Source organism: Lissotriton helveticus, chromosome 4_1 (genome assembly GCF_964261635.1).
Source record: "Lissotriton helveticus chromosome 4_1, aLisHel1.1, whole genome shotgun sequence".
Lineage (NCBI taxonomy): Eukaryota > Metazoa > Chordata > Amphibia > Caudata > Salamandridae > Lissotriton > Lissotriton helveticus.
Window position 1 is genome coordinate 37,513,081 of NC_136063.1, and position 13,480 is coordinate 37,526,560.

General features: G+C 44.1%; 1 protein-coding gene across 1 annotated transcript in view; it reads left to right on the plus strand.

Annotated features, from left to right (window-relative positions):
- Nucleotides 1-13,480, plus strand: part of LOC144827835 (chromaffin granule amine transporter-like) — a 548,688-nt gene that overhangs the window by 157,211 nt on the left and 377,997 nt on the right. The window contains exon 6 of the mRNA XM_078686001.1: nucleotides 851-940. Within this exon, the coding sequence (XP_078542127.1) occupies nucleotides 851-940 (90 nt within the window). The remainder of the gene's footprint in view (nucleotides 1-850; nucleotides 941-13,480) is intronic.

The following is a 13,480-nucleotide window of genomic DNA, read 5'->3' on the forward strand; positions in this document are numbered from 1 at the left end:
GACGTGCACTCTGCGGTTGTATGGAAGGGGGTTGTGGGCAAGGCTAATATATACTGTGTGAACAAAGTCACACTCTATTTCAATCGAATTGCAAGGGTGAGTGAGAAAAATTGTACTGTATCAATCAAGTTGTGAGCAGTGTTGAATGATTTAATTTGATTAATTTGACGCCCATTCACATTTAATTCGAAATTTAATGATGTTGCAAATTACATTTTTAGTGTGAAATGTGGCTGCTCAGATCGCACATGCTTTTTTTCACTTGTGGGCATGCATTGTATTAAAAAGCTGTGCAAGATACTAGTAGGAGCTGGTTTGAGCACAAAATAACTCTCGGTGATACATTTCCTGCACAAACAAGTCTCCCGCGGATGAAAGCTCCACTAAATAGCCTAAAATGAAATCTAGAAATGTTGTGAATTTTATCAGCATCATTCAAATTTTACCCGTGCATAGTACTGACTACTCCTTTCTCCCAAACATTTTTGATAAAGTTTGTATCTTTTAGATGGATGAGGGAAAGGCTCTTTGTTGGTAACACCGAGAACAGTCAGAAATCTAACAATCTGCAAATGTTTCAAGTGAGATGTTATACACAAAGCAGATGCTTAAAATCAATTGAGAATGTATTCAGCACAGTTGATGCCAAAATAAAGCAGTGTGTCAGGACCCAGATGATCTGCTTATATATGAGTCTTTCATTTCAATCAGACATTTCTACAAACCTCACAGCATGGTTACCTCGACATGTTTGTTTGCGCCGATAGCCATGTTGTGGTTCTGAAGGTGTGTATGTAAACAGCGTTCTTTATGCTGGCCTGCATGTCACTGAGTTCTGTCGTTCTTGCAGTGGGAGCTCCCTTCGGAAGTGTGATGTACTCCTTTGTTGGGAAATCCTCCCCCTTTCTGGTTCTGGCACTCCTGGCACTATTGGATGGAGGTGAGTAGATGCCATGGTAGGAGTAGCAAGTATCTCTACACCACCCGGGCAAGGCCTAGGCCATTAAGTGATTAACCCCTTCCACGCGGGGCAAATTCCGTCGTGGTGCTGGGGAGGAGGGACGCGCGATACGCTGCGGTGCTCGTGAAGAGCTGAGCTCGACACAACTCCGCCCACTCAATGGAACGCCCCGCTCAGGAGGGGAATGAGCCACGCGTGGGCGTTCCGCGGCTGGTATGAGGAGCTCTGCACGTCATGAGTACAGCTCCACTGTGCCTCATGACAAGCTGAGCTCATCATGAGCGCCGAAGGGGTTAAAGAACAAGGCACCAACAAACCTTGAATATATAACACTGAAGTGTGTGAAATTATCTTGAACTCAATAAATCCTAATTCCTTTATTCGGTGAAATCGCAATAAAAACCTTTAGATATGACATCGGTTTGCACAATTGAATACATGGAAACTTGGCTCACTGACAATCTTAAGAGCAATCGTATACAAACATGAAAAAATATTGCAACCCAAGAGCAGTACTACCCTGAACAAGCACTTCACCTAACTAATATGATGCATGCTTACATTGTGACTGAAAAACCCTATCTTTTTCAAATACTCCCAGCAACTCTGATAATTAAATGGCAAAACATATTTCAGGAATTGCTAATTGTTGTAAAAACAATTGGGCAAGGTGGTGATGTCTAATCTTCTCAGCATGTAAGCAAGGAGCAAGAAAATGCTTTATGGGAATTAATATAAAAATGCAGAAGAGCATCTGGTGATTGAAGTAAAACCTAGAAACTGCATCAATCTTTCTCTGAAGCTGCATGTATCATAGCCTAATTAAATAACCCCAATGTAATTTGACATCAAAGGTAACACCAGGGTAATTAAAAGATTTGACCCTATCAAGTTCAAGTTCATTTTTATTGTTTGATTAATTAGAATCATTACAATACCCCCCTGGTGTAAATAAAAGAATTACATAGACGGTTTATCAATCTATAAATATACACATTGCTTTTTTGTTATAAAAATTTGTAACAATAAATATATATAAAAGGTTTTGCGTTGGCAGCTTTCAAACTTGGCACAACAAAGTTAACAGTGTAAACCCCTTAAGAAGGGTATTAATGATGTTTTACAGAAATTATTAGGGTCTCGGTCAGCTTGCCGTAGAAGTCTGCTAACTACATTCATGTATTTGACTCCTCGGCATGCCAGGATGTGTGACGTGCCCTCTAACCAGCATATCACCGCTTGCCTGCTTGACCAAATATTCAAGTCGTTAAAAATTGATTTCAGGGGGAAAACATGGCGGCCACGAGTTAGAGCGGCTCGCACGCAGGTGATGGTCTCTACCCCACTGATCGAGGCGCAGTAATACCTGCATTTTGGAATCTTTCCGTTTTTGGAGCAACCGGCAGCTCCCCCCGTCCCTTTTTCGCTCTTAATCTCACTGGGGGTCAATAAGCATTCACTTTCCGACTGATTTCCATTCGAAGGCGGCAGGGGAGGATAGGACGCGGATGTGTGCAATCGCGTCTCCAGCTCCAGCCCCGGCGTCATCCGCCCCTCCCACCACCTTGCAGCAGTGGTTCCGTGCAGCCGTGGAGCTGCGGCGAGGATGCCGGGTGGCGGCCCGAGGTCTCCTTAGATTTGGTGGGGGCACAGAAGGTCGTGAGAAAGCACTTCCGACGACGACGGTGACCACAGTAACCTCAAGTTCATGCACCCAGTCAGGGAAAGGAGAGCTCGAAACCGTGAAGACGGCTGCTAGAAGGCTGAAACTGAAAGCAGCAGCACTACATGAGGAGGAGTCTGCCCTCGGGGTTAAAACAGCAGGCGAGGACAAAGATAAGGACAAAGTAACGGACAACTCCTACAGTGAAAGTAAGGAGGAGGGCTGGGCTGCTAACTTAGAGGGTGGCGGTGGGTTAAAAGCAGCCCCGATATTTGCCAGTAAACAGGGTCCAAAATCATCAAAAACCACTAGTTACAGCAAGAAGAAAGAAGCCTTGAAGAAAAAGGGTGGTAAAGGAAAGAGGAAGGGAGCTAGTCCAGGGTGTAAAGATCACTGTGTGGGGGGTCCCCCAGAGCCGAGTGATCTGAGTGACAAAAGTGGTGGTTTTAGAGAAGGGACAGCCAAAGATATCATTGGGGAAACAAGCGGCAATATAGAGAAACTTGGGGCACCTGGGCAAGGAGATAACAAAGTCCCCGTTTCTAACACACAGGCAAGGGGGGGAGACAAGAAGGTATCAGTCTCGAGAATAACTCCCTCGCTCCGTACCTTTTTTAAGGTGTTGCCTCAGGTTTTAAAGGTCACCCACAGCCCAGATAGCCTTGTTAGACAAGTCCCTGAAATATCCACACTGAAGATGGCAGAGCAGAGGGGTCCAGAGGGAGTCGCGCTAGAAGTACTTGCACAAGTACATTTGCCTGAGGTAGAAATGTCATCAATAGAGGCCTCTGGTGAGGTGGTGGAGAGGGATACTAGTGGTGGAGAAGGGGGAGGAACAAGGTATGTGGAGAAGGAGAAAGAGGTGGGGGAGGAGCAAGGAGAGCAAGGAGGGGCTACCCTAGAGGAGTTGTTAACTGTCACGAGGGGAGAAAAGTTGGGTTTTGCAGAATCCAAACAAAATCAGAACGAGATCAGGTCAGCCTGTGACACCCTGGAGCGAAAAGTAGACGGGCTCTCGGAGAGAACAGAGACACTAGAGGGATCGGTAGGGGAGCTAAAAGCTAATTTGGAGTCAGCACAAGTCAGGATCCAGTCTCTAAGGAAAGAGGGGGACGAGTTGAAGGAAAGGGTCGAATCTTTAGAGAACTTCTCTAGAAGAAACAACTTACGAATCTTAAAGGTTCCTGAGGCAAAGGAAGGGGGGGACCTTAAGACTTACGTAGTATCTCTATTAAAAGGCGCCCTCAACTTAGAAGAAACTGAGGAAGAGTTGGCCAAAGATATTCAGAGAATCCACAGGGACCCATTTCGCCTCAACTCTGGGAGAGTGAAGCCAAGGAAAATTCTTATGAATTTCCTGACATACTCCCTGAAAGAGAAGATTCTCAATCTTGCCCTGAAGGCCAAGCCATTAAAAGCCCCGGACTTTTCATTTGAGGTGCGGTCAGATTTATCAAAGGTCACCTTAGAAAGGCAGTGGGAGTTAGGGCAAAGAATGGATAAGTTCAGGGCAGTGGGGGCAACAGTACAAAAGAGGTTTCCAGCCTTCCTAAAAATAATGTACAACAATACGATGTACAATATCCGCTCCCCTAGGGAAGCAGATGAGTTAATTCTCTCCATCTCTGAACACGCGGGGAGAACGAAGCTCTAGGAACAGGAAATATACTTTATAGTCATTCGGCGGGGGTGAAGTACTAGTCTCTAAAAGAAATAGTGGAAAAAAAAAAAGAAAAAAAATAATAATAAAAAAACAAAAGATCAAAAGTGAAGGTATAAGGTATAAGGTTATAGAGGGAAAAAATATATAAACTATAATCTAAAAACATATTAAACAAAAAAAATAAAAAAATAAAATAAAAAAAGGATACAAATTTAATAAAAAAACCCTTCCTTTCTCTTATTTACTCTTATTTACTCTTATTTAAAGGGGGATATGGAAGATACCACTTCTAAAAATTAAACATAAATAAAATAGAAAAAGACGCAGGTAATAAGTCTCACCGTTAGAGGGTAGATGGGGTAAGAGACCAACACACCTACGTAAACCTGGCAAACCAACACGCCAGGAGAAGTGAGGGGGGGGTTTCTAAGGGTGGGGGGTGGGCAGGGGGTGGCAATGAAAAAACTTCAGAAGCCTGTACTCAGTTTCTTCTTTATAATCACAACTTTAAGTTCGCTTACAGACAATATCAATTGACATTAACTAATATCACAATGCCGCCTCGAGAGAGAATAAAAACTGTACTAATGGAAGGGGGATATAAAGAGTCGTGTAGGCTCAGAAGAGGAGAAAAAATATGACAGAAATACACTTTCTATCTTGGAACATCAATGGGCTGCGTGTGAAGGGCAGGAGACATAGAATTTTACAATACTTCAGGGATTCCCCGGCCCAGATAATAGTGTTGCAGGAGACACACCTGCTCAAACAGGAAGTAGAAACAATACTGAAGACACAGAAGTGGGTTGATTTATTTATTTGTACAAATCAGTCCGCCAATATCCGTGGGATTCTCATTCTGTTTAAAAAATCAGCGAAAACACAAATTTTGGCTTATGAGGAAGATCTTAGTGGCAGGTGGCTGGTTTGTAAAATAACGTTAGATGGTCAACACTATACACTTGTAGGGTATTATGGTCCGAACCAGGACGACCCATCCTCCCTCCAAAAAATTCAAGGGGCATTAGTCACATCGAATCATCCTATTATATGGGCGGGGGACTTCAACATCGTCCTAAACCCCAAGCTTGATAAGTCTCCAAACTCCAGAGCGCTGGTACCATCTAAATCAAGACAGGTTATGCTGTCCATAATGTCGTCCCTAGGATTGGCAGATGTATGGAGAGACAGGGCTGGGAATGCTCTCGGGGTTTCGTATAGGAACCTTAAATATAAACATGGTTCAAGGATCGATTATGCTCTCTTTAGTTACAGTATTCAAGAGATGGTGAAGGGGCTACGGTATTTACCCTCACACCTCTCAGACCACTCAGCAATAATGTTCTCTTTGACACTCACGCGACAAAACCTTTTTCGTCATGGTCATTTGATCGGACGATACTTTTAGATCAGGTGGAGACCGACCTGTTGGCAGAAGAAGTGTCAAACTTCCTGGAAATAAACCTAGACTCTGCGGAGATAAGTATAGTATGGGAATCCCTCAAAGCTTTTTTAAGAGGGCATATCACAAATCGTGCATCATTTAGAGGCAAAGTTTACAGGGAAAAAATCAGGAACTTAGAAAGGGATCTGGTTAGTCTAGATAGGATTTGTGGGTCCTCTGGGGGTACCTCCGCAGAGCAGGAAGAACGAAATAAACTGAAGCAGGAACTGAATAAAATTCTACAGGAAAGAGTAGAGAAGAGGTGGGAGGCAAGCAAGATTTCGAACTTTGAATACGGAGAGGCGGCGGGTAAGGTTTTAGCCTTGAAAGTCAAAATAGATAAATCTAAAAAGTTTATAAAGGGCATCCGTAAGGAGGGAGACACTACTGTTAGGAACACCAACACCGAGATAGGTAGGGCTTTTCAGGAGTTCTTCCAAAACATATATACTGAAGATATTGAAGACGACCCCCAGGCAAGAAATCTATGGTTAGATAGGATTCAACTACCTACCCTCTCTGGAGATCAGATCGATCGCCTTGATAGGGAGATATCAGAAGAGGAAGTGAGTAAGGCGATAGGTCAATTAAAGCAGGGGAAGGCGGCAGGGCCAGATGGCCTCCATGGGGAATTGTACCGGGTTTTGTGTTCAAAGTTAGTAAAAACATTGACTTATTTATTTAACAACATCTTTACAAAAGGGTTAATGCCTCCTGCATCATGGAGCGAAGCAACTATAGTCCTTATACCAAAACCAGGTAAAGATCCAACTGACTGCGGGTCCTATAGGCCGATCTCGCTGCTGAATATAGATTATAAGATCTTCGCTGCAGTTTTATCAGCACGTTTGGCAAGCGAGATCGGCTCTATAATCCATGAAGATCAAAAGGGCTTTATCAAGGGACGTCAGATGGCGGATCTAACCAGGGACTTGGTTGCGGCGATAGACATCGCCACAACTTTTTCCTTACCCTTGGCCACCCTAACATTAGATGCCACAAAGGTCTTTGATAGGGTCAACTGGCTCTATTTGACAGCTGTATTAAGAAAATTCCAACTAGGCGAGAAATTTTGCCGTACTATCCAGCTTCTATATAGAGCCCCTACCGCTAAGTTATTAGTGAATGATACACTCACTGAGCCATTTAAGATTTCACGAGGAACTAGGCAGGGCTGTCCCCTTTCCCCGCTTCTGTTCGATCTTTATATAGAGCCCTTCATGCAGATAATAAGAGAAGAACAGAGTATTATCCCCTTTGAGTTCAGTGGGTGGGTGAAACGTCTGGGCATGTATGCAGATGATATCCTGATATATACGTCAGATCCCATTCAGGCATTCCCAACAGTTGTCAGGCGAGCAGAAGAATCCGGGGAAATCTCGGGATACCAGATAAACGTGGGAAAAACTGAAATAATGGAGTGGAATATAAACAACTCACAATTGGTCACAACCTCCTCAATGCGCTATCTGGGAATTACGATCACCCAGGAAGTTAAGAATTTAGCTCAAGTAAATCTGAATCGGATACCCCGAGAATGTCGGGCGCTTCTTAAAGCATGGACATTCCTCCCACTGACGATCTATGGGAGGGTAAGTCTTATAAAAATGTCAATTATACCGAAGCTTACATTTATATTTAACAGCATTCCATTAGTTTTTGATTCAAAACAAATCAAGAAGTGCCAACAGGACATTAACTCGTTTGTGTGGAATTACAAAACAACTCGGATAGCATGGAAGAAACTGAGGAGGAGGAGGGAAAAGGGCGGGCTCTCCCTTCCAGACATACAATACTACGCCTGGGCCTTTCAGCTATCATTCTCAAGAATGCTACTGAAGACACCAACGGACTCAACAGTAGGGAGAATGTTTAAGGCCATGTTAACTGGAACGGGTCTACCAATGGACGGGTTTTTATTCAAGTTTGGAGAACAGAAATTTTTCAAGAAGGTAAGGTTGAAGGTCTTGCAATCGTTGGCCAGAGCCTGGACATTGATTAAGAGGACAACAAGGCTTGCCTACTATTCAAACTGGGCTCCAATGTGGGGTTCCCCCCCCCCGTGTTTGGGTGACAACCTCTCGATGCCATTAAGAGAAGGGGGAATCACGAGATGGGGGGACTTGTTAGCTGGTGGGGCACTAATATCATGGGATAATCTGTTTGAAAAGGTAGGCCCAGGACTATCAAGGTTTAAATACATGCAACTAGTAAGCTGGTCTAGAGAGCTCCTCAAAAAGAACGCCTTGGTGGGGAGGTGTAGCATGTTAGAACAACAACTGGTGGAGAAATCACAGGGAAGTAAAGAAGTGGCACATTGGTACTGGGCAATTTCGGAGGAGGTGGACGGAGACTTCGACCTTCCTGACGAAAAATGGGCGGAGGAGATGCTCCCTCAAGGAGAAGATTGGTGGATAAGATCATTCACACTTTTATATAAAACTGTCAAACCGGCATGGTTAAGGCGAAACCACCTCTTCACACTACACCGAGCCTATTGGTCACCACAAAAGCTGGCAAAATTCCAAGCTGGTAAAGGTTGTAATAAGTGCGGTCTTCAGGGTGCATCGGATGTTCACATGTTTATGGACTGCCCACTAATCAAGACCTTCTGGGCGGAAGTCCTGGATACACTGGGCTCGATACTTAAAGTATCCTTAACCTGTTCATTAACACTGATAATTTCTGGAATGGCGGATAATGTGACTGGTACAGCAAGGCCGTTACTGTTTTATGCAATTTTACTTGCCAGACGTCAGATATGTAAATTCTGGGTGGACTCAAAGGCGCCAATACATGCCAGCTGGCTATCATCTTTAATTGAAACATCAAAAGTAGACCTGGCTAGATCTTGCAGTAGACAAAACCTCTCTTTTTGGAATTTGTTATCTTCTTGGTGTTAGAGTACCGTATTTTTTTTTTTTTGTTTTTTTTCCCGGTCCTATGATTATGCCTCCAAACTTCAGAGTCCACTGGGGCGGTTCCGTTAGACAAGAAATGGACCTCGTGGTAGTCCCTACCTTGATGGAGTCTGTGCCGGGTATGGCTGGTCGCCACTTTTCACGAAATACCTCAGTAAACCCAGATTCGGTCTCCCGCCAGAATATTCTCCAAAGCGGTGGAGATTGTGAGTGCGTGCTATCCCGAGTCGCACAAATAGGTGGTTGGCTATAAAGTCTGTGGGTAAGAGGTACAGGCAAATGAGGACAAAAAAAATAAATAATAAAATTAAAAAAAAATTTGATTTCAGGTGCTGCCTCCTTCGGTCTTGGACGGCTGGGCAGGCACATATTAGATGAATTAGACTTTCTTTTTTAAAGCCGCATAGTCGGCAAGACTCTGATTTAAATGCCTCTTTCCACAGAGGGTATAAGTCCTTTGAGTCGTGGATGCCCATTCGAAACTTTATGAAGCTCATTTTTACCTGTGAGCTATAATGGGCGGATAAGTATGCTTGTGGCTTTGAGAGACCGTAGGAGTTGATGACTGTCGACCCATGCCACCTCTTGTTCAGCACCTTTTTATCCTCCCACAAGGATTTCTTTTTGGCTGGGATGTTTACAATTTGACCAAAGCTTCCTCTGTCTAGCCCTTTGTCCCATGCTGTTTGTAGACCCATCTCGGCCAGCGAGTCACTCAAAAAGCTTCCCCAGGAGTTAGGAGTATCCAGCTCCCCCTGGGGCTTGATTGCATCCCAGCATAAACTATTCAGAGTGCACGGTTTTTGGGAAGAGCGAAATGGGAGACAAAGTATGATGAAGCTGCTCATTCCCCGGAACTTCTGATGCTGCAGGCCGAATTCCAATCTAACCTGGGCAGGCGAGACACATTTTAGTAGGTCAAAAACCTGCTTTATATATCTTTGTCTGCAGCTCGTTCAATAAGCGCCCTTCTTTGCCGCATCAAGGAGCCAAGCCATAGGATTTGGGCGGCCATTACTTTTAGCGAATGGGAGTTGTTCGGGCAGTCCATTTTTTTGCGTAATAATCTGTAAGCGTAAATTAATGATTGTGCCTTAGCTTTTAATGCCAATATATGTTCTTTATGAGTTTCCCCCTGCCCGATTATTACGCCCAAGTATTTATATGAGCTGAGTTCTTCAACGTTTGCCCCTTTGGCCATTTATTTGAACTTGGTTTTTTTACGGTCCACTAGGCGGATGAGTTTAGTTTTCCCTTTATTTAGCTCCAGCTGTTCCATGTCCAAGTAGGCTACGAGATTATTTATTGATCTCTGTAAGCCAATAGGAGTTTGGCTGAGCAAAACTATGTCATCCACGTATTGTAGGATGGTGACTGGAGTGTTGGCTATTTTTGGGGGGTAAGAGTCTGGTTTCTCAATATGTGGTGCGATATCAGATAAGAACAGGTTAAATAAGCTGGGGCCAAGACACAGCCTTGTTTCAGGCCTCTTTGCTTAAAAATACTCGCTGTGGTACTTAGCCCATCGCCTAGCTTGACTCTTGCCCAGGTATCTGTATACAATGCGATTATGGCATTGAGCATTTTGTTTGGCACGCCTATGCGTTGAGTTTCTTCCAGAGCTTGCTCCTGCTTACTCTATCAAAAGCGGATTTGATGTCCACGAAATTAGCGAACAGTTGCTGTTTTCTTTTTTGTGCTTTTTCCTTTAGAAGTGCTAGGATGGCAAGGTTGGAAATAGTGCCCATTCCTTGCCTAAATCCTGACTGGAACTTTGGGATTATGTTTTTTTCTTCCATCCAACCCTGCAGCTGAATTAGCAAGCAGTGTTCAGTTTTGCTTCTACATCTATCAGTGAGATTAGTCTATAGTTTCCCGGCTTGCGGTGATCTCCCTTATTGAATATAGGGTGGATGATATTACCCTTCCAGGAAGCCGGGATGTCGGACTGGTTGTAAATCTCATTGAAGAGTGGGGTGAGGATGGAAGACTACAACTCTAGGTTGTTCTTAAAAATTGCGTTGGGAATGCCGTTTGGCCCAGCCGCTCCCTCAGACTTTAAATTCCGTATGAGTCCACTTAGCTCATTCGCGTTAGTCAATATGTTAGGCTGGTTGGTGCGGGACTCTGGCTGTGATGGGCTACCTTCCGCATGATCCAGGTTGGTGAGGGCCTCTTTGTCTTTCTGGTCGGGATCTTGCCCGTAGTGCATTCCTTCGAGACCCGTCGCTGCCTGGTTATACAGGGAATGCACATGGGCAATCCATGTGTCTGCTCCAATTCCTGCTTCTTGCGTAAGTTTTGGGCCGGATGATAATTTATGTATTATGCTCCAAAAAACGCTGCTATTGGGGTTTTTTTGCAGCCAGATGGACTCTTTGTACATGGTTTTTGCTCTCCCCAGATTCCTCCTGTAGGTGCCCCTTAATGTGTGCAGCTTTGTTTTTTCTACTTTTTGGCCCTTTTTTTCCACTTGCAATTGCAGTCGCACGTCTCTCGCGATCTCTATTTTTTGATTCCTAAGGACTTGGTTGAACCATGGTTTGCTTCTGCTTGCTGTTGATGGCGTGCGTCCCGGGAAGACTGGAAATTTAAGGACCAAAAACTGAGCCATCTGTTCCCAGGTATTAACGCAGTCGTTCTCTAGAGGGGGGCCTTGATTAGCCAAGAAAGCCATTACTGTCTCCTCAATGGCTCGGGGAGCCAATCCCCGCAATTTTAACTTGAGCAGATTTAATTTTTCAGGCGCTTGCATAATGAATCGATATTTAGTGCACACTTAACTTTATTTTTTACGTTTAAGATGAGCGGGAGGTGATCACTTTCGGCTCATGGGATGATTTTAAGATTAATGATTTGCTGGAGCAAGTTATTGCTGATAATTGTGAAATCAATCGTTGAAGAGACTTTTCCGCTTAAGTATGTTATGGCAGCAGGGATATCCCCGGGGCGTTGCCATTCAGGATTGTCAGGTCGAGGGCTGCTAATTTGCACACCAGTTCTCTTGTTCCCTGAGTAGCTTTTCTTTTACTTCCTGGCTGAGTCTCTAGTAGGTTACTATTAAAGTCGCCTGAGAACACTATTTGGCAGCTCTTGTGTCTTCTCTGCAATGACGGTATTAATTTAATTAGGGTTACATATTTTCCCTTCTGCTTTTTTCTTTCAGGATGGATGTAAACGTTAATTAATAGGAGTAGCCTCTTTGATTCATTGCTGCTTACTTTAATCACTTGGATCCAGTACGCCCCCGTTTCTAGTTCTTCCGTTGCCCAGTTCAGTTTTTGTGTAATGAAAGTTGATAGGCCCCCTCTCAGATGTCCAAAACTTGAGTGTCTCTCTGCCAGGCTATGATAATCAATAAATCCTGGAATTGAGCTTGCAACCAAATTCCAGGTTTCCTGAAGCAGGATTATGTCTTGTTGGGAAAAGAACGATACGATTTCATGATCAAGCCACATATCCTTAAATCCGTGGACGTTCCATGAGCAGAGCGAGATGTTGGCTGAGAACACGCCTTCCACTAAGGGGACCGACCCCTTTTCTAATATTTCGCTCTTCTTTGCTTGGTTAGGAATGCTTATTGTTTAATACTCCCTCTGTTTTACCGGGGCTTTCTCTTACGAAGTGCCTGTTCTGACTGGAAGGAACTACTGGTGAAGTGGAAAGCACACCACGTACGCATGTGGGCTGACTTTTTCCCGAGCTGGTCGTTTCTTTTGGGTTTTTAAGAAGGGGATGCGGGTACCTAGGACGTTGGAGAGCTTTTAACATGATTCCCCATTCTCCGGAACTTCCGCTTGTTGATAATATTTGATCCACCAGGTCCTTAGATGACAAGGTTGTCAGGGTCTCTTCAACTCCATTCCCGTTCGTTTCTATAAATTTCACTAATGTTAGGTCACACGAGTGGATTCTTTTTAATTCTGGGATTTTGTTAAACAGCCTCAGGAGGTTTCCTCTGTTTAATATATCTTGTGTTCTTTTTGTTGAGTATTCTGGAATGAAGGTCAGTTTTCGTTCGAACTAGTCCGATTGAATTTGATCCTTGTACGAAAGGGGTTCATTTTCCTTTCTTCCACCTTTAAATGATACATTTTGTGAGATGATTTGTCCACCTTGAAGATCATACTTAAAGATGTCTGTAGTTTGTGCCACATCACATTGTTGTGTGCTCGGGCCTTTGCGTGTCCCCGGGGATCTGTTGCCTGTTGAGTGCAAGGTTTTCCCTTCTCCCTCTCCTTTGTTAGATGATTCTTTTCCTCCTTGTTGCTTCACTACCGGGGGTGGGATTCTGGGCTTCTTTATCCGCTAGGGGGAGGCTTCCATCCCCATGTATAACTTGGTAAGAATTTTGAAATGTGGCGTGTTGGCTGGAGCCCTGTTGCATTTGGATGGAGGGCTGGATGGCTTGGGTTTGGTTACTTCCATGGTGTGCCACCCCAGACGGAGGGGGAGTGTTTTTTTCTTTTCCCTAGGAGATTTTGCTGTAAATAGCAGGAAAAGTTTATCCGGGGCAGGGCTGAGCTGTTTGTTGTATTTGAGCCGGGCCTTTCTTGCTTGCTTTTTTTCCCGTTTTGTTGGTTTAACTGCCACAACTGCTGATTTGTGATGGTCCGTTGAGTCATCTAGTTGGAGATCTATTGAGTTGAATTGTGCGACAGGCTCGGTTTTCGCTGGTGCTTCATTAGTCTCGTTTGATCCTTTGTTTATTACATTGATATTGTTAGCTCTTACCTCTTGATCGACGCTATTTTGGGGGTTTGGATACTGCTTACTGTTGTATGGTTGTTTTACTGCCCCTAGAACATCTTTTAAAATTTCCGGGAGT